Below are 22,246 nucleotides of genomic sequence, written 5' to 3' on the forward strand. Positions count from 1 at the left end.
AGCCTCTGAATCCCAGAAAAGGACATAGTGATACCAGCGAAAAGCCTAGAATCGCCGCTTTACCTCACTTTTTAAATCAGATGGATAGGATTAGCAATTAAAAAGTTATTAAGCATTTTAGAACGCTACCTCTTTGAAGCCGCGGGCGGCTCGCTCGGTCTTTAAGGGTTAAAGAGGGTTATATCTCACAGGCTCCGCCCTCTACTGGACTCTATGGGTACTGCCCTTGACCTTACTATGCGAGCGTTCACCTACTGAGATATCTTTAAACGTAGCCGGCCCTCGGGGCGGGCCTACCTAAGTGCGGGCGCAAGCCCACCCTATATAAGGCGGCCTCGCCTCCTGACTGTCATCCTTTTCAATTCAGCGAGCAGGATAAACAACTGAGAGAGCGAAAGAGAGAGAAGAAGATCGAGAAGAATGGAAAACTCATCAGTCCTCGAGCACCGACCCTGTCCTACGTGCACCGGCCTAAGCGCAGGTGCCGATTGTTAAGGAATAATTCTTCTAGATATCTAACCTTTTACTCTGACATGTGTTATCTCCTTTAAGGAAAGACCTTGGTGCCATATGTGTTGTTGTCACCAGTGTGTGACCGGTCAACTTGTCTGGCACGAAGGGTAATTGTTGTGAGAACACTGAGGCACTTCTTTATCGGTGTTTGTGGGCTCTAGGATGTGAAATCCTTGAGGCCATGAGCGTCGGACGCAGATGATTCAGTGTTTAGTCTACTCCTTCAGAGATGTTGATTTCTCTCTGTGAACCTGTTAAAAGGTCTAGCATAGAGAGAGGTTCTTCAGAATTGACGTGGCAACTCTACCGTGTGGTCAGAACCTCTGACTCTTTGATTTGTGATGTGAATCCTCCGGCCGAATACTCTGAATAAACCCATCAGTGTTTGACATCAAAGCTCCAACTCTCACCGTGTCTCCTTCCTGAGTCGGTGACTCCATGCATTACTACACAGAAGTTTCCTCCACACCGATCCCCACCGCCTGTGTTTCGAGTGTCTGGGGCCTGAACACGCCGGGGACGGCTTGCAGTCTCCCTCCTGTAATGCCTGCCGGATGCTACCACAACTTAGCCGCCGGCACCGCATGGAGCATTTTCAGGCCTACTATGTGTCGCCGGAGGAAACGGAGGACCACGTGGACTTCGAAGTGGTGGTGATGGAGGAACAGGATGCGGCTGGAGGGGTGCCATTCGCTTTCGCCATCCCGGCGGGCCGGCCGGCCCCGTTCGTCGAGGAGGAAGACGACGAGGGTTCCTCGATGTCGGGTGCTTCCGGTTCCGGTGCCCAGGACGGGCCGCCACACAGGTCCGCACGTCAGGACTTTCCATCGGTGATGGCCATCGGGGCGGAGCGTGTAGGGTTACCACTCCCCCCACCACTACCGCCAAAGCCGGTGAGCCGCCTCCGTCAGGGGTTTTACGGCCCAGCTTCCCCAGCGCAGCCGGCCTTCGTTTGGCCCCGGTTGCCAGACATCTGGCAGTGTGTGGAGGCGACGTGGCGACAGCCACTGAGAACGAGGGCTCCAGTGGCAGGTATGACAGGTATCTTGAGGGTGCAGGGCCGCTCGGACACGGTGTGTCACGGCGTGCCCCCCCTTGATGAGAGCTTGGCGGCCCATCTGCTTCCGCAGGCAGCTGGATAAGCGGAGGGGAAAAAGCCTCCGAGAAATGCTGGATTATTTGGACAGAATATTCCGGCTCGGTACACAGATGGCAGCAGCGGCCAATCATCTCGGTGTGTTGGGCATGTCTCTGATTTCCCCTCAGCAGGCCGCCCCGACCCCTTGCCTCAGGACGGGAGTGATTATTCGGACCGCTGTATAGGCCAGATGAACAATCTGGTCCACGGTGTAGCTGCCGCAGCTGGCCGTGTGATGTCCCTGGCCACAGTGGCGTCACGTGTGGCTGGGACTCACTGCGCTGTCCAGGAAGGACCGCGAGGATCTCCTGGGGGCCCCCGTATCCACGGAGGGGCTCTTTGGGTCGTGCTTGCTGGGGCAACACAGGAATGGTGAGGGGGGGGGGGGGGGGGGGGGGGGAGGCGGGCTGTGGGTCAGATACCTACTGACCCACAGCCCGCCTCCCCCACCCCCTGGACTTAATGCAATTATGGTTTCCCATGCTCCTTAGGGACCGGGGAAACATGGTGCGCAGTGAGCCCCATACAGGGCGGAAGGATTCTCCCCGCCTGCCTATGGCGGGGGGGGAGCCTTCCTCACTATTTTCCATGCACACTCTTCACGAGGTAAGCGTGTCTGAGTGTGCTCTATCAGCCAAGTAAACTGCGGGCCCGACTCCTCCACGGTCATGGCCGAGGGAGGAGAGGTTGCGGTGCAGTGGCTGCTAACCAAAAAGCCTGTCAGGGGCAGTGTGATGGTTTGATGGACGACAGGGCGTGTATCCATCAGGGCTCCACCCACTGTACCCATAGAGTCCAGTAGAGGGCGGAGCCTGTGAGATATAACGATGGGTTACGTATTGTATAAGCAATAAGTTATATAAGCACAGGCGGAGCCCTCTACTAGGGGCCCTGTCTGTCCGATGCTGCTCGCTGAAGAGAGGTGTAGGATGACAGTCAGGAGGCGAGGCCGCCTTATATAGGGTGGGCTTGCACGCTAGCCACGGCTATGTTTAAAGATATCTCAGTAGGTGAACGCTCGCATAGTAAGGTCAAGGGGTAGTACCCATAGAGTCCAGTAGAGGGCTCCGCCTGTGCTTACCTACACAGGGGTACAATACGTAACCCATCGTTTCATCCCTCCGAATCTATGTATCTATTCTTCTATTCTATCTTTATATAAAATAAACGTAAATGCAAAGATGAGGATATGTAAACGCAGGGCAGATGAATAGATTAAATGAAACTCGAAAAATACAAATACAAATATTGTAAAATGAAGGAGGAGCAAAACATTCTGTGATTTAGTTACACAATTTGATGCAGACATTTTTGATTGGAATTGAAATGTTTTATTAATCACTGCGATCTTCATCCGTTCACTATAAGGCAAGCAGGTTCATGTTGCTTAAAGGTTTTGGTATGATTGTGTCTGATATCATATTTGCATTGTTACACATTAACATAGTAAGGTAAGGTCACCTGAGGCTCATTGGGTTTATTTGTTACTAGTTCAAGTGTAGGTTGACTTGACCTGGTGATGCATAAAGTGAAATAATACATGATTTATGGTAAATCAATAATCGGTTTGGCCATGACACAAACCAGCCAAGGTGAACACCTCAGGTCACACAACAACTCTGTTAAGGCAGTGTTATATGAACAGATCAAGAAGTTAGAGAGAGGGTTGCTCGTGCCTAGTACTTCAAACACATCATCTTTGATTAGACTCTGTCTATGAAATAATTAATCTATTAAGAGGAGTTAAAGAATGTTTGTTTGTGTTTCTGCTGCCACAAACCTCATTAACCAAACAATGTGTGGTGAATAAGAAATGGCTTATTCATTTCTGAGAATCATGGTAAACTGCAGGAGGCAATGTTAAAGTAATCCCATTTAATCCCATGCAAATGTACATTTGACATCTTTCATGTTGTCTTTGTAAACAGCGTCAAAGTGCGCTGCTTCTGCCGGGGTTAGCTGGTTTTTCCAGTCTCCAGCTATTCCTGAAACACAACATGGGAAGAAAAAGGAAATCCTTATTCAGTTGGAGAAATATGTGCACCTTTCTATCTTATTTTGAATAGACACATTTGTTCTTGCTATTTAGAAATACAGTATGTCAGTTTCTATGTGAGGATTCCCTGATGGTCCTGATACCATCCACCAAACAGGACTCAGCACCAATGAATGCCCTTCCCCCAAAGACATGCTATGACTAGATAGTACAATATTAGTGAGAAAATAAAACAATAAAGCCCAGCAAACTCTCCATAAACACCATTATGTATTTCATGAACAGATCATTTCAGGATGTATTGCGCAACGGAAATACATCAGTGTATCCTCGGTTATAGCTCCTCCAGATTCAAATAAACCTTTTGTACTGTATGTATTATTTAATGACACTCACCTTTCCTGAGAAACTCAGACTTTGTCTGGTCCAGTAATTCACGAGGAACAATAGAGTGGTTTGACATGTTGTTCTTCTTCATGTTCTTGAACAAACATCGGTCGGCTATCTTCTCTATCGCTTCATCGTCCAGAGATTTCTGCAGGAACTGAGCCATGTTGCACACAGAGCCCTTCAGATCCTGCAGACACACACAGATCAGCTCATAGTCCTGCAGACACACACAGATCAGCTCATAGTCCTGCAGACACACACAGATCAGCTCATAGTCCTGCAGACACACACAGATCAGCTCATAGTCCTGCAGACACACACAGATCAGCTCATAGTCCTGTAGACACACACAGATCAGCTCATAGTCCTGCAGACACACACAGATCAGCTCATAGTCCTGCAGACACACACAGATCAGCTCATAGTCCTGCAGACACACACAGATCAGCTCATAGTCCTGCAGACACACACAGATCCAACCCGGTATCACGGCAAGACGTGAACATGTGACGATCTACCATGCTGGGAGACGTGAATATATCACGGTTTCGTCCCTTCAAACGTGACAGTTACACGGTATTGTTATCATGGCCCAACCAGTGGAGAAATACCCGGAAGTGCCTAGCAAATGGTCTACCGCGCCTATTGGTCGGTTTTTATTGTCAAAATTAGATGTTTTTAATTTATTTTTTAATCGTCACACTCGATTTTGCCGATTTTCTTGTTGCCCTAGCTGGTCGACACCTCTTTTAGCAGAAACAAAGGCTACATTAATGTATTAAATCGATGTTAATCTATGTGTGTGGAGGTGAGGATGTGGAATTAACGGACGTGACGTTGTGCGATTGCGTTGCCAGGCAACCCAATTTACAAACTCTTCAACTACAACCCTAATTATATTTTAAAACATTTTAGACAGCCTCACGAAATACTTTAATGTAAATTCAAATGTAAATGTGAAGGGATGTGTGTAATGTGGTGATTGACATTATTCACCCACGGATCTATGGGTTGGGGGTATTATTCCGCACGGACATTTTAGTTAACCGGACTCCTGTTGATGTGAAATCCGAAAACATTTAAAAAAAATTAAATAATACTTTATTCCGAGTTTGCTTGCTTTTCTCTTTGGAGGTCATCACATAACGGCATTGTAACACACGGTTTGGCTGCATTAAATATTACATATCTGCCGTAGTTCTGTATTTATAGAGCCCTGATGAGAAGACTTCTGGACAAACAGGAAGCACTGCCGCCAAAACTGAAAACGTGACGTGGATCATAAATATATCAGCAATTAAACAACATCTTACATTTCTTTTCACACAATACGTCTCCTTGCAGTATCAATACTAATTCGGCTGACTTTTATATTTGATCCAATTGGTAGATAGGCTGTATTTACACCATAACGGTGCACAGCTGATAGAAAGGCACATCTAGTGGTTAAAGCACGTTATTGAATTTGATTATTTGATTATTTTTCACAAAAATGAAACCATCAATAGCAAAAACAGAATTAACTGTCATTAGTAAACCACCCAAAAAAAAAGATCATAAATGGTTTTGTTTTATAATATATATTTTAAGGATAATAATATCAATGTAACACTGTCTATGACACTGTATAACACTGATTTGAAAAACATACAGAAAAAACTAATTCACTGCCCTTAATAAAGTATTTAATACATTTCAGGTGTGCTGTTTTGTTTAGATCATTGACATCTGGAGCTCTTTTAATGTCCTTTTTGATTATTGTTACACCAGGTCTTGTCAAAACCTTTATTCCATATTCAATATCCATTACTAAACAAAACAGCAATTCTACTCCACTACAATTCAGAGGTTAACCTGGTATTTTTACTCCACTACATTTATTTTAGTTACTTTGCAGATTCTGATTAATGATGTGAAATATAAACAACCCTTAAATCAGGCTTTAGTTACACCTGAGTAAAATTCAGGGAAAGGTGATTGTCAAGTGCCAACAATCAGGAGAGATATTTGATAGTTGCTGCTTGAGAAGACTAAACATTTATCTGCAGATCCCTATAAAGTATATTCATTACTCGTTATTCTCTACTAATAGTTAATTAAAGACTATATATATATAACGGCTATTTTGCATATCCCTTTCAAGATTTCAAGATTTTCTAAGGATCATTGACATATCATACACAACTAATTCAATAACGTGCTTTAACCACTAGGCGGTGCACACAGCCATAATAACTTTGTATTATTAGTGTAGGACACTTGTGTATGTATAATATCTGAAGATGTGTAGTTTTATTCATGTTTTCACATAATTGTACAGGATATTGCTATATTATTTCACATGTTTTACTTCTAATATCTGATTTGTAAAACATCACAGACAGAAAGGTATATCTGTCATTTAACAGTAAGCTATTGAAATTCTGAATCCATAGATGTGTCTCCCATCACCCAAATCCCCTGACTATTCTCTCAACTCAGTATTTACATTCTTATATTCAAAGAAAATTAGTAATATCTTTAAAAACGACAAGTCCTTTTATATCAGCTGTGCACCGTTATGGTGTATAACGTATTTTTTTTCGGATTTCACATCAACAGTAAGTCCGTTTAACTAAAATGTCCGTGCGGAACAATACCCTCAACCCATAGATCCGTGGGTGAATAATGTCAATCACCACATTACACACATTCCTTCACATTTACATTTTAATTTACATTAAAGTATTTCGTGAGGCCTTCTAAAATGTTTTAAAATATAATTAGGGTTGTAGTTGAAGAGTTTGTAAATTGGGTTGCCTGTCAACGCAATCTCACAACGTCACGTCCGTTAATTCCACATCCTCACCTCCACACACATGGATTAACATCGATTTAATACATTAATGTAGCCTTTGATTCTGCTAAAAGAGGTGTCGACCAGCTAGGGCAACAAGAAAATCGGCGAAATCGAGTGTGATGATTAAAAAATAAATTAAAACATCTAATTTTGACAATAAAAACCGACCAATAGGCGCGGTAGACCATTTGCTTGGCACTTCCGGGTATTTCTCCACTGTTTGGGCCATGTTAACAATACCGTGTAACTGTCACGTTTGAAGGGACGAAACCGTGATATATTCACGTCTCCCAGCATGGTAGATCGTCACATGTTCACGTCTTGCCGTGATACCGGGTTGCACAGATCAGCTCATAGTCCTGCAGACACACACAGATCAGCTCATAGTCCTGCAGACACACACAGATCAGCTCATAGTCCTGCAGACACACATAGATCAGCTCATAGTCCTGCAGACACACACAGATCAGCTCATAGTCCTGCAGACACACATAGATCAGCTCATAGTCCTGCAGACACACACAGATCAGCTCATAGTCCTGCAGACACACATATGGCGCGTTTCCACTACAGCGCGGAGCACGGTTTAAGAGGGCGGTGACGTCAGCGGCCCGTCTTTGGTTGCGTTTCCACTTGGCCTAGTACCGGCCGGGCGGGTCCTAATTCACAGTTTTTTCTGGCCTCATAAAATCGTGGTTCTAGGGCCAGAGACAACGAGGCTGAGTCGGGCTGAGTATGCTAAACTAGAGAGAGAATCGCTGGCAAGGGGGCTACAACTACAACAAGATGGACATATTTGACCGTGATTTAATTGTAATACACGTTTCAAAATGATGCCGAAGTAACAACATACTGATACCGGTTAGTAAAAACCATGAATTAATGCTTTGACAAGTCTGCAGACAGACGGCAGGTGAAACACCTTTTAAAATGCGTGTTTTCTGAATGGAGATTGGCTAAGCTAACGCAGTATATGCTCCGACCGTCCACACTCACAACGGCCTATACAGACATAAATAAAGCAGCGACTGTATTCTCCATGACACAGGCAGTCTGTGGTTTGTACTTGTTTAACTTTTGTCTAGTTTCTGAACATATATGAGGAGCTGTGAGCTCTGAGTGCTAACAGCTAACGGCTGTGTTGTTTTTCTGGGGTTCTCATTGAAGATGACGTCACGGCTCCGCCTACACTGCGTTACTATAGATACTACCCCAGTTCCTAAAGTGTAATGGAAATGCGCCATAAAGTGAGCCAGTCCTAACGAGGCCTAGCCATACCGAGCGAGGCCGTGTAGTGGAAACGCGCCAATAGATCAGCTCATAGTCCTGCAGACACACATAGATCAGCTCATAGTCCTGCAGACACACATAGATCAGCTCATAGTCCTGCAGCGGCTCTCCCAGTATACAATATCTTAGTAGGAGGAGTTTGAAGATGATTGCTAAATCAAGGTCAGAATTATTGGGGAAATATTTGGAAAAGTGATTTGAGGCAGATTTGAGGATTGTTCCTGAGTCTCACCATTATCATCTGTTCATAGGAGATGTGCATGATGTGGTCTTTATCTTCAGCATTCAGCCAGCTCTTTACATGATCAAACCACGAGCCAAACAGAACTGGAAGGAACAGGAGACACAAGTATTCCTTTCATAAGAGGTTATCATAACTTAGTATTTTTGTTTACTGAACTTCATGGTCTTTCAAGATCTCCCTTGTTAAAGGCTACACATAATGCAAAATGCACTTGCTAATGGCTTTGCAAGATAAACATTTATCCATGGTGTGCTAGCGACCCACAATGTGTAAGAATGGACCGTCTTCTCTATTTTACTCTTGCTGTTATTTTGGGTTGCTTTAAAAAGACAGGTGCTTAAAATGAGCATTTTCAGAGAATTTATAAGAACAAGAATGTGTTTTTTGAACATTAAAGTTTGTAATCATGGGCTAGTAAAATCCCAAAACACAATTAAGAATGCATGATAAGTCCCCTTTAAATCATGTTACCAGGTAAAAGGTTTTTTAAGAGTTTTCGTCCCACTTACTGATATGCATCTTGTTATGAACACATTCTAAACATTACAGCTGTAACAATCAGAAAAACCTTTTCCATCAAGGAACTTGTGGAGGAACTGGGTCTGTGGGCCTGGGTTTGCCAGGAAGGAAGCCGCCTCATGAAGATGAAAAGACGATGTGAACACATCTTTGGGGTTCCTCGTCACATAGATGACCTGCAGTGATGACATGACGTCAGACCCTTTCCTTCACACATACTGTCTGTGATGCGTTTATCACGTTGAATCTGATCTGCCTTAGTTGATAGGTTTACCTTTGGCTTTACTTCAAAGAAAGATGGTGGCATCATGTTGTACTGGAAGTGTGTAGTGAACAGTCGTGGAGACGGCCTCTGTTCAAGTTTGAGGGAGGCGGTCTGCTGCGCTTCAAGCCAGGGAACACGATTCCAGCTAACAATCGTGTCAACAGGTGCTGGATCTCCTCCACTCATGATCAGAGGGACAATCTCCTTCATCCAGTGTGTACCTAAACAAAAAGAAAAAAAAGATGTTCTTAAATATGTATTTATTAGCCCTTGCAAAACTTGGGGTGAGATGAAATGATACCCATTTTCACCTCACCCCTTACTCGTTTGCTTGTATTTAAATGCAGCCTTCAGAATAAGATAACCACTAATTAATTACTCATGAATTGTTAATACCATGAAAACATTCCCAAAGTTACAGGCAATAGCCAACAAGGAGGGTGGGGGTTTTTCTTATCTTGTGTGCTTGCCAAATGTAATACTTCATACACATGCCCAAACACACCATCCAAAAGATGGTTAAACTATTATTGAAAAGTGATAAAAATCTCTGGCCAAATGTCAATCTCCACTCTGTCTCAAGTTAACTTCTTATTTCATATGATTTTACAAGAAATGTTACTATGTCATTTGGATATTATGTTGAATCACCAGTAAAAACATTGCTTTGTAGCTTTCTGTTAATTGTTTGTGCAGATTCAATACATGAGGGGACACATTTAAAACATGAAGTAAGTAATGAATTGTTTTATACCATTTCAAATCAGAATCAGAGGAACTAACTTGCTGATACTTGGATCATTGGCATACAGTAGTAGGGTCATTGTCCTCAACCGGACCTCAGAGCATGGACAGAGAGATCATGGTACCGCTGACCGTAGGACCCCGGATGTCTTTGAACACTGCCTAAGGACAACCCAACGGACCCATCTGAAAAATGAGCTAGCTATAGCTAAAGCTCATCTTTTACAGTAACAGAAAACCCAGTACATATATCTACACTGCAATTATCGACAGTGGCGGTTCTAAACCAATTTGACTGGGGGGGGCCAGGCTGGGGCCAGTTATTTTCTGATGGGGGCACAATAAATGCAGGACGAAAAAGACAAAGATAGTATGAAGTAATTGTGCATAACAATGCAATACAGTTATTGGTATTTGTTTCAGTAGACATATTTATTTCCAATACTTATAGTTACAGTTTTTACGCTCTAATGGGTCCGACTAGAATGACAAATAGCGTTAGTTCCGCCTATTTTGTCAGCCAAGAAATCATAAATCTTTTTTTTTTTTTTTTTAGGAGGGCCACAGGGCGGTCCAAAGTCTCCTGGCCCCCCCCCCCCCTAGAACCGCCCCTGGTGGGCGATGAAGTATATTTTGAAAGACATGGGGTCTAGTGTTTAACAAAAGTGTTAAAAAAAACAAACAATGACGGCAGGCAGGGTTTTATAGGCATTATATTTAAACTATACTTTTGGACACTACGTCACAGGAATGATGGAAAATAGCTATGTTTTAGCAGTGATAAACAACATTTCGAATTGTTTGATTTTTATAGAACCTTTTCCCTAACTGCCTGTGAAACTCTCTGTTGTTGAACTGCTGCACCAGGACTAATATCGTGCGAATGGCAAAACACATCAGTGCTTGTGAATTATTTTGACTTGCTCTTGTCTCATCTGGCACATCACAGAAATACAAAGCCACAGGAAATGTCTTCTATTTAATTTTACATTTATTTTACAAATCAAATAATAAAAACGTATCTTGAGTGGTGCACACATTCAACACCTAACACTTACAACTCACCTGACCTGGGATACGTCACGACGATGATATCATCTGGGCGAAAAACAAACTCTTCAAAGTATTCCAGACTCTCTGGCGTGTGCACAGATGAGACCACGTAGACCCCCTTGTACACCGTGTATAACTCTTCCTCCGTCATAGTTTAAGCAAAAGCTGCAGAATCTCTGTGGATTAGGGAATTTATATAGTGGATGATGTGTGCTTATGCGTGTGTGCTCGTTCCCTGTTTAAAAGAAAAGGTGTTAGGGTTGGGCAAAGGTAGGACCCAAATGCAGACTACAAAAAGGGTAACAGGTCTATAAACAAAAACGAGCTTTATTTACAAAGCTGATGACAAAAAACATGGCATGAAAAAACATAGATAGCGAATACAAACAAAACTGACCGTGACTGACATGGAGGGAGACAGGAAAAACCAACAATTAACCGACAAGGCACACAGGGGAAGACAAGACTAAATACAGAGAGGGGTAATCACAAGACAAGACACAGCTGGGGTAAGGGAGGCAGAAACACAAGGGCAACAGGTGAACACAATCAGACAATCAGACACACCAGGGAAACTAACGACAGGAAGGCAAACACAGGAAGAAGGAACAGAGAAGACACAAGGAGGAAAACATTTCAAAACAAAAGGTGGAAAATGAAAAGATAAATACAAAACCGTAACAGAACCCCCCCCTCAAGGGACGGATTCCAGACGTCCCAAGAAAACCTCAAAAAGTCCAAAACCTCTAGAAGGGTGGGTGGAGGGGGCCCAGAGGAGGGACGCACAACCAGGACCAAAAGGGTGGGTGGAGGGGGTCCGGAGGCCGGGCAGGAAGGCGCCGACGGGACAACTCCGGAGGCCGGGCAGGACCCAGCATCGGCCGGACAGGAACCGGAGCCGACGGGACAGGCGCAGACGGGACCCCGAACATGACATGGGCCGGTGCCAACGGGACCCCGGATGGAGCAAGGGCTGGTGTCGACTGGACCCCCAACGGAACAGGACACGGAGTTGGCAGGACCCCCGGCAGAAGAGTAGTCGGCGGGACCCCCAATGGGACAGGACACGGAGTTGGCGAGACCCCCGGCAGGAGAGTAGTCGGCGGGACCTCCAACAGCACAGGACACAGGGTTGGCAGGACCCCCGGCAGAAGAGTAGTCGGCGGGACCCCCAACGGGACAGGACATAGGATTGGCAAGACCCCCGGCAGAAGAGTAGTCCGCGGGACCCCCAATGGGACAGGACATGGAGTTGGCAAGACCCCCGGCAGGAGAGTAGTCGGCGGGACCTCCAACAGCACAGGACCTAGGGTTGGCAGGACCCCCGGCAGAAGAGTAGTCGGCGGGACCCCCAACGGGACAGGACATAGGATTGGCAAGACCCCCGGCAGAAGAGTAGTCGGCGGGACCTCCAACGGCATAGGACATAGGGTTGGCAGGACCCCCGGCAGAAGAGTAGTCGGCGGGACCCCCAATGGGATAGGACATGGAGTTGGCAGGACCCCCGGCAGAAGAGTAGTCGGCGGCACCCCCAACGGGACAGGACATAGGATTGGCAAGACCCCCGGCAGAAGAGTAGTCGGCGGAACCTCCAACGGCACAGGACATAGGGTTGGCAGGACCCCCGGCAGAAGAGTAGTCGGCGGGACCTCCAACGGTACAGGACATGGGGTAGGCGTCGGCCGGAGAGCCAACAGGAGACGAGGTGCTGGAGTCGGCCGGACCACCGACAGGACACGAGGGGCTGGAGTGGGCCGAACCACTGACAAAACACGGGGGGCTGGCGTCACCATGGCTGCTGGGGCTGGAACAATGGCTGCTGGGGCCAGATCTGGAGCTGGAACAATGGCTGCTGTGGCCAGTACTGGGGCTGGAACCATGGCTGCTGGGGCCAGAACTGGAGCTGGAACAATGGCTGCTGTGGCCAGAACTGGGGCTGGAACCATGGCTGCTGGGGCCAGAACTGGAGCTGGAACCATGGCTGCTGGAACCAGAACTGGAGCTGGAACCACTGGAGCACGGGCTGGAATCTTGGTCTTGCGTCTCCTAGAGATTCTTTGGAGGATCTGTGGGCCTCCCAAGGCCTGGTCATACCCCAGGAAAGGGTTAGAGGCTTCAGACAAGTCCTCAGGACTACTTGTGAAAAGTTGTAGCCACTCGGGCAACATGCTCCTAAGCCAGGGCTGGCGAGCAACCTCCTGACGTGCCTCCTTCAACGCAGCCTCTCTACCACGTCTAGAAGAGGCGCCATTCCAAGTATAAAAAATGTACTCCAGAGAGTACCCAAGACATTCTGCCTGTAGAGCAAAACGATCCGAGTCTGCTGAGTCCAAAGCTGGTCGGTTCATTCTGTTAGGGTTGGGCAAAGGTAGGACCCAAATGCAGACTACAAAAAGGGTAACAGGTCTATAAACAAAAACGAGCTTTATTTACAAAGCTGATGACAAAAAACATGGCATGAAAAAACATAGATAGCGAATACAAACAAAACTGACCGTGACTGACATGGAGGGAGACAGGAAAAACCAACAATGAACCGACAAGGCACACAGGGGAAGACAAGACTAAATACAGAGAGGGGTAATCACAAGACAAGACACAGCTGGGGTAAGGGAGGCAGAAACACAAGGGCAACAGGTGAACACAATCAGACAATCAGACACACCAGGGAAACTAACGACAGGAAGGCAAACACAGGAAGAAGGAACAGAGAAGATACAAGGAGGAAAACATTTCAAAACAAAAGGTGGAAAATGAAAAGATAAATACAAAACCGTAACAAAAGGCATTGAGTAAATATTTAGCCTACACTGTCAAACATCCCCCGGACTCACACCTTTGCCATAGTTTCTAATCCAAATGAAAAATGTTTTATCTTTAACCTCTTAAGGAGGAGGACATTATTCAACTTCTGAAATCCTCCTCCTGCTGCCTTGATATTATTCCAACAGGATTTTTCAAAGATGTTTTTCCTTGCATGGCCTCAGATCTACTTCATATAGTAAACACATCTCTTCACTCAGGTATTTTTCCAGAGGCCCTGAAAACTGCAGTCATTAAACCGCTCTTAAAAAAGAATAATCTAGATGCCTCAGTAATGAACAATTACAGGCCAATATCAAACCTGCCATTTCTAGGTAAAATCATTGAAAAAGTAGTATTTCAACAGTTGAGTAACTTCTTGCATTTAAATAACTGTTTGGATGTGTTCCAGTCAGGATTTCGTCCAAACCACAGCACTGAGACTGCTCTTGTAAAGGTCTTCAATGACATCCACTTAAACACAGACAGTGGCAGAACTTCAGTGTTAGTATTATTAGATCTCAGTGCTGCATTTGACACTGTTGACCACAACATATTACTAGACCGACTAGAAAACTGGGTGGGACTTTCGGCAACAGTTCTAAATTGGTTTGAGTCCTACTTAAAGGACAGAAAAAACTTTATTTCTATAGGTAAATACACATCTGAGTTGACAAATATGACATGTGGGGTACCTCAAGGCTCCATCTTGGGGCCTCTTCTCTTTAACATCTACATGCTACCACTGGCTCAGATAATGAAAAACAACAAAATAAGTTACCATAGCTATGCGGATGACACACAAATTTACGTAACAATTTCACCAGGAGATTATGCTCCAATTCAAACAGTGAGTAAGTGCATTGAACAAATCAATGACTGGATGTGTCAGAACTTTCTCCAATTAAACAAAAATAAAACTGAGGTAATGGTTTTTGGAGCCAAGGCAGAACGTATAAAAGTTAGCGCTGAGCTTCAGTCTGCAATGTTCAAAACAACAGATAAAGCCAGAAATCTAGGTGTAGTCATGGACTCTGACCTGAGTTTCAACAGTCACATTAAAACAGTTACTAAATCAGCCTACTATCACCTAAAGAACATATCTAGGATTAAAGGACTAATGTCACAGCAGGATTTGGAAAAACTTGTCCATGCTTTTATCTTCAGTAGACTCGACTACTGCAATGGTGTCTTTACAGGCCTCACTAAAAAATCTATTAGAAAGCTGCAGCTAATTCAGAACGCCGCTGCTCGAGTCCTCACTAACACTAAGAAAGTGGATCACATCACTCCTGTTCTGAAGTCTTTACACTGGCTTCCTGTGTGTCAAAGAATAGATTTCAAAATATTGTTGCTGGTTTATAAAGCTTTGAATGGTTTAGGCCCAAAATACATGTCTGACCTACTGCTAAATTATGAACCATCCAGAACCCTCAGGTCTTCAGGGACTGGTCAGCTTTCTGTCCCCAGAGTCAGAACTAAACATGGTAAAGCAGCATTCAGTTATTATGCTCCGAATATCTGGAACAAACTCCCAGAAACCTGCAGGTCCGCTGCAACTCTTACTACTTTTAAATCCAGGCTGAAGACTTTTCTTTTTGCCGCTGCTTTTAATTGAACTATTCACATCTTAAACTGCACTGTAACTTTTAACTTTTATCCATGTATTTTTTCTTTTAATGTTTATTTTATTATCTTTCCTTTTCAATGACTGATTTTAAATGCCATTTTTAAAATGTCTTCCATTTTTGTAAAGCACTTTGAATTACCTTGTGTTGAAAGGTGCTATATAAATAAACTTGCCTTGCCTTGCCTTGCCTTAAGCACGGCGGTCCCCCCATTGGACCCCTCCCACCGTTTTTTTTTCCGAGATAATGTCTCAGGGCTTCTTAACATTTATGAAACTATTAATGTGTAGCACCAGATTAACGGGAAGAATCTCAGCTAACTGAAGATATGAACCATTTTTACCAAAACAAAACACAAGTCAAGGGTCTAAATGACCCCTGAGCGAAAAAATTCTAACGCACTGCGGCACACAATTCAAGATAAAAATACCCTTATTACTTATCGTAGCTGCACATACAATATAGCCTATTAAAGCTGAGACTCCACTGATTATTTAGGTATAGTATCATCACTGAGCGATCCGAACTTGCGACAGGGGAAGCAAACACAGACATCACAACACGTACCTTTACGGAGCTTTTACGGCAGATCGTCTCACCGTAGCTGTCAATTAGGTCAAAAGACGTGTTCAATGGCATTAAAACGAAAAAAAAAATCTACAACTGTTGATCCATAGGTTGATAATGTACCTGTGCCTTTAAAACAATTATTTATAATCCATAATTCCATTTTTTATGTAAAAATCGGAGCGGAAAAGTTAGCTGCTAATGGTAGCCACCAGAGTGTATGCAGCTTCCGGTTTTGGTAACGCGTCACTCTCACTCCTTATTTGTTAACGTTTTGGTGTGTATATAACTTTCCCTCGATTCCATTGGCTCTAGCGGTTATAAAGAGATTTCATTCATCAAAATCGAGCAAGTGGGGCCAGAGATAGGTCAAATCCACCCAAATGACCCCAGAAGTGGGTTTTTTGGCTAAATCTCTCTAAAAAGGTCAAATTTATCTTGTTTTGCATCAATCTTGATACAGGGTACTTATTATATGTTGTACTTTGGATTCCTAAAGCTTTTAGTCTACTAACCCATCATCCAAGGGTAGTTTTCACTATAAGTAAAAAATAATGTTTGGACGGAATTTTCTTTAAAATAAAAAACATCTATATTGATTCTGACTTTTCTACATCCAACTCACAGGTTTATCATTACTTTGAGAATAAAGATTATTAATTTAACCCTTTTAGAAGGGAAGATATGGTCATTTGTTCTGGGAATGTCATTTTCGAGCCTGAGACCTGAAAAACAGGCTCAGGGCTAAACAGGTTAACCATGGCACACTGACATTGCCTCATTTCCCGTTTGTGTGCAAGGATGTTAGAGATTATAAAACAATAATCACAAGCTGTTGTTCCTTCTCTACAAGATGGCTGTTAGATATCCAGCTACATTATACTGATGTTAAAACACACATTTTGAGAAGCAACACCTCATTCTGACTAAATTCATCCAAATTGACCCCGAAATCTCAAAGTTAAATTTCCTAAAGCTGAGTATCTGAGTATCTGATGGTACAATTCTCCTGCATGAGCTCTCTCACTTTAGTAACAGGCTGAAATAGAGGGTTTGAGGCTAGAATGATCTGTTTGGTATTTTGAGCAAAACACTTCAAAGACATGTTTTTATATATCTGAGACCTGTAATATATGCTTAAAAACAGCATGATAGGAGACTTTTAATTGTTGTTTATCACACACACATCACACATATAAACAGCTGTTTCCTTCCTTACCTGTAAGCACGTATTACTCTGTCTTTACCTCTGTGTGTCTGTTGGTATTTTTCCCTGAGTCTTCTACATATCATATTCTATTTACTATTCTATTTTATTATATATGTTGCATTGTTGGAGGAGCTCAGGTCAGAAGAATTTCATTGCCTTTTCTACACTGTAGCTGCTGAGCATCTGATGATAAAACCTTTAAATCTTTGCATCTTGAATCCAGTGTGTGTGTGTTCACATATTCTGGTCCTTATTTCTGATTCTCCCGTGTTTCCTGCAGACTGTGTCAGCGTTCGCTCCGATCTGTAACACGGCTCAGAGTCCCTGGGGTCAGAAGGCTTTCTCTGGATACCTGGGGTCGGACAGAGACACCTGGCAGGTGAGAGGGAACACACCTGAGTATCATCAGATCTCATCATCACACTAAAAACATTTTTTGTTGTTGTTGTGGTTGTATAAAAGTACAAGAACGTACAAAATATATGAAAACAAAGATGGATTAAAGCAGAATTTTTGGTTAGACGGAAATATTTTATGTGAAGTTTGGAAATAATTATACTGATCTTATTTGGTGACTACATTACCCACAATGCATTAGCTCCGCCACAGATTCAAGTGTGTTATGCTAGTATCTGTTAATGTATCCTGCAGCAGAGCCTGTGAAGTCACGCATTTCTGCAGATATTCAACTTGTTTAAACTCGTACTTTAGATGATATGTAGAAGTACTTCAGGTGTTTAGCTTGTTTAAAGAACGTGCAAATTAGATGAAAACAAAGATGGATTAAAGCAGAATCTTTGGTTAGATACACATATTTTATGTTAATTTTAGAAATAATTATCATCATCTTATTTAGTAATCTATTTTAAAGAGCATTTAAAAGCAAGGTTTATAGAAAAAGCACCTATTTTTCAGTTTCTTTAATATTTATTCTAGTTATTTCTGTATTTATTGGAGCCTCCAGAGCTGTGTGTGTGTGTGTGTGTGTGTGTGTGTGTGTGTGTGTGTGTGTGTGTGTGTGTGTGTGTGTGTGTGTGTGTGTGTGCGTGTGCGTGTGTGTTCCAGGGGTACGATGCCACGGTATTGGCTGCTTCGTACTCCGGCCCCCCATTGGACGTCCTGATCGATCAGGGGCGGGACGATCAGTTCCTGTCGGCCAATCAGCTGCTGCCGGACAACCTGATCGCCGTCTGCTCCGAGAAGAAGATCCCCGTCGTCTTCAGACTGCAGCCGGTACGTCTAACGCCTCTTTAAAGTGTCTCAGAAACACGTGTCTTTATAACCGTCATCCTCCGTATCACTCTCTGCTCTCACTATCTGTGACATATCCAAGACTGTGATAACAAAGAAAAAGAAGCCACTCCCCAGATATGTATTATATGGAAAACAGTGATTTAATTTATTCAAAATGGCATTTAAAGGGTTTAAATCCTGAAAATGATTACATATTTGATATTTTTCATTAGGACTGAAGTTGCTCTAAAAATAAACCCAAAAAAGTGGTGAAAAAAATATTTGAATATAATGTTTTTATCAAAGTTTTTGGAATGACTAATTAGGGAGTCGATTTGATCTTATTTTCTCAGAGTGAATCCTCCGCTTTCTTTTATCGTTTTAATGCCATTGAACACGACTTTTGATCAGAATAACAGCTACGGTGAGACGATCTCCCGTGAATGCTCCGTGATGCTCGGTGTTGTGATGTCGGTGTTTGCTTCCCCTGCCGCGAATTCTGATCGCTCAGTGATGATACCAATACCTATAGAATCTGTGGAATAAGGGTATTTTTACCTTGAATTCTGTGCTAAGTGCGTTAGCATTTTTTCGCTCAGGGCTAATTTAGACGCTTCTTGTGAGACTTGTGCTTTGTTTCGGTAAAAATGGTTCATATCTTCAGTTAGCTGAGTTTCTAACCGTTAAGTGAGTATGACACATTCATAGGTTTTTAAATATTGAGAAGCCCTGAGACACAGTTTCGTGAAAAAACTACCCACCAGACCCGGATTCGGGTCCTCTCGGGCTTAACAGGTTAAAAAACAAACAGCTCCCAGCTCTCCAGAGGGTTTACTTTATTCTGTTAGCAGCTCATTCCTTAAAGCAGGAGCTTCAGATTGATTATAATCACAGGAAATATGAAGGGTTTATTTCACGCTTGTTATAAAAATAAGTTATTGGGCTTTTTTCTTATCAAGTTAGATTTGTTAGGACATGTTTTCTGCTTTAATTGACTGCATTTATTTTAAAGGTGGGATTATTAACACATGAATACTACTGTGTAATATATGTGTACATATATATTTAAGAAGTACAATATAAGACAAGCTGAAGTTTCATGTGTGGGCCATATTTCATTATACTTTCAGAATTTGCTGAGGGCCGATTCAGAGGGCCGCATTTGGCCCCCGGGCCGCAGTTTGGACACCCCTGGTCTAGAAACTGAAAACATCCCATAAGAACAGACTACCTTTCCCACTCTTCTGTAAAATCCCATATGTCATGTGTCATATGTTAGAGAGTTGATTATTTATTAAACTGTATAAAAGCTCTCTCTTCAGTTTGAGTGGTTGCACTCGGCTGTGGAGACATTGCTCTTCATGTTGTATGCCTCTTTTGCAAAAGATTAAAAAGACTCAGAAAGACATCTCTTTGATTAGTTAATTTAAAGAATTCCCACCACATTTTGGCATCACGAACAGGATGCACGTTTGACCAGGATCCTGTCTTGGACAACCGACGGTTAAAACTGTGCACAGTAGAGTCTGGGACTTTTTTCCTCAACCTCGCCACCACACTCAAATCACGTCACCAAACATGTCTCTTCATACTGGTATATCCACCCTGATCACTACTCATCACACATCCTCTGTTGTGATTGATTATATACTGCATTGTCTGGTTTTTATGCTGTTGTTTTGTTTTTGTGTTTTTTCATCTTGTACAGCGACCTTGAAAGGCTTGAAAGGCAACTATACAAATAAAATGCATTCTTATTCTTATTATTTGCAACACAGCATTTTCAGTGCATCACCCTCCATGCAGAACGTAATGCTTATCCTTGGAGCCTGTCTCCACCAGTCATGGCACTACCCCAACTTGAATGGATGTGCGAGAGCTTGGGCTGTGCAATTAATCGTATTTTAATCTGGATTACGATTTTGGCTTGCGACGATTACGAAAACAACGTAATCGAAATAAAACGATTATCTTTGCTGCATTCCCTTTCGCAATGAGGCCGCTTTCTGTACTGTTGGACGGGGCGGGACGGGCGGGATGTGTAGGAAGGACAGTGGCTGGTCTGGGAAGCAAAACTCGGTTCCGAGCAGTGGCGGCCGGCCCATAGGGGCGCTAGGGGCACCGCCCCACCTCTTCCCACATTCTAGATTGCCATAAAACAAATATTTTAATTTGATTAATTTTTTACATTTTATATAGTTGGTGTCAGTCAAATGTATAATCTACGATAACATATCGATAGGATAGGACATACACACACACACACACACACACACACACACACACACACACACACACACACACACACACACACACACACGCACACGCACACACAGCAGCAGCAGCCCTCAACTTGCTACAAACTTAAATATGAAAAGGTTCAACTACGCACACCCCATAACACCTCATCTCGGCTCGCGCAGCACGCTCACAGGCATAGATTGCCAATAATTGATTGCGCACCTTGGAGAAGTGAAGTGCAGGCATATTGTCATTCAAGAGAGAATATGATGCGTAGTTCTTTTGGAAAACATGTTCTTATTTGAGCCTATTTACCTCGTTAACGTAAATAATACTCGTTACATTGACACATGCATTATTTGTGATTAAAATAATGGTTGTTGGTAATGTATTAGCGACCCCCACAGATGTATGATTTCCCTGTATGTATGAGTTCATGGGAGCTCATACCCTCCTTATGACCCCGCATAACTCAAACCCTGGTCTGCCCTTTATGACAAAGGCCGTGGGGAAGTTGAAAAAATGTGTCTTCAGCTGAATACTTTGCCAATAATCTAATACATTTTTATTTATTATAATTATTATGTTCAGTAGTTTGTGGAAGTGCGCCCCAAAATATTTGTTGATTTTCTTTATTGGTATTTATTAATTTTATATTATTTATTTAAATTTAGATATAAATGTATAATTTATTTTATTTATATTTGTAATGGTTTTTCAGTTGAATTATACTTAAAGTTCAGGGTAATCAACTGTTAAAAAGATAATGTTCAAAATATAATTTTTTTTTTTTTTTTAAAGTTCAATAAATTGATGTTTTCAAAGTCAATGAATAATCGTATTTAATAATCGTGATATCAATATTGACCAAAATAATCGTGATTATGATTTTTGCCTTAATCGAGCAGCCCTAGCGAGGTCCCGATCATCGCTGATTGAAGCTTTAATTCTTATTGTCAGCCTAAATATTATGAATGTTTTTCTACATTTGAATCCCTCATTATTGCAACAGACAGTACATGTAAATGATCACGGGCAATGGTAAAATAAACATGTGTTAGCACTCAACAAGATTTATTTTTGTTCTTGTTATATTGTATTGTCAGTGTGTTGGAGAACCAAATCTGTTATGTGTCAGTAAAACCTTCTCTCCTTTTTCTCTCTCTCGCTCTCTCTCTCTCACACACACACACACACACACACAAACACACACGCGACAGCTCTGTCTTTTTGTTTGAAGTTGCACACTCACCTTCTGCCAATGACATACTCAATCAGTCTGTAATGCATATTGTCTACAAAATTAACAATTGAACATATCATTACCAGAATACTGGTCAAACTGAAGTCAACACAGGTCAAAAAATACTACTTCTTCCACACAATGTAATATTTTCCAGTTTTATTTTGTATTCAATTATTTAATATCTTTTAGTTACATATGTTTTACTACATTAAATAATGTCTAATCTTTCTTCAGCCATTACACATTGCATTCTGACTCAGCAACAATAGCAAAAACATGTCAATCTGAACAGAGGGTTTTTAGAATATATCTCAACCCCAGTCCGTCA

At 42.7% G+C, this 22,246-nt stretch overlaps 1 protein-coding gene across 1 annotated transcript; it reads right to left on the reverse strand.

Annotated features, from left to right (window-relative positions):
• Positions 1-3,000: 3,000 nt before the first annotated feature.
• LOC117476984 (sulfotransferase 2B1-like) lies at positions 3,001-13,520 on the reverse strand. The gene is made up of 7 exons (XM_034123672.1): positions 13,487-13,520; positions 11,004-11,226; positions 9,204-9,415; positions 8,979-9,105; positions 8,399-8,493; positions 4,044-4,224; positions 3,001-3,636 (listed from the first exon to the last, which is right to left on the reverse strand). The coding sequence occupies exons 2-7, from the start codon at positions 11,140-11,142 to the stop codon at positions 3,527-3,529; spliced, it is 864 nt and encodes a 287-aa protein (XP_033979563.1). The 5' UTR covers positions 11,143-11,226; positions 13,487-13,520; the 3' UTR covers positions 3,001-3,526.
• Between the last annotated feature and the right edge of the window lie 8,726 nt (positions 13,521-22,246).

This window comes from Trematomus bernacchii, unplaced genomic scaffold (assembly GCF_902827165.1).
Source record: "Trematomus bernacchii unplaced genomic scaffold, fTreBer1.1, whole genome shotgun sequence".
In the NCBI taxonomy this organism is placed as follows: Eukaryota; Metazoa; Chordata; class Actinopteri; order Perciformes; family Nototheniidae; genus Trematomus; species Trematomus bernacchii.

What these genes read in the sequence shown, in the direction of transcription:
- LOC117476984 (XM_034123672.1), bottom strand. Translation starts at nt 11,142, where the DNA reads ATGACGGAGGAAGAGTTATACACGGTGTACAAGGGGGTCTACGTGGTC. An exon ending in CGTGACGTATCCCAGGTCAG is followed by an intron (nt 9,416 to 11,003) that starts GTGAGTTGTAAG and finishes CTTTTTGTTTAG; the next exon opens with GTACACACTGGATGAAGGAG. An exon ending in CAAGTTCCTTGATGGAAAAG is followed by an intron (nt 8,494 to 8,978) that starts GTTTTTCTGATT and finishes TGTTCCTTCCAG; the next exon opens with TTCTGTTTGGCTCGTGGTTT.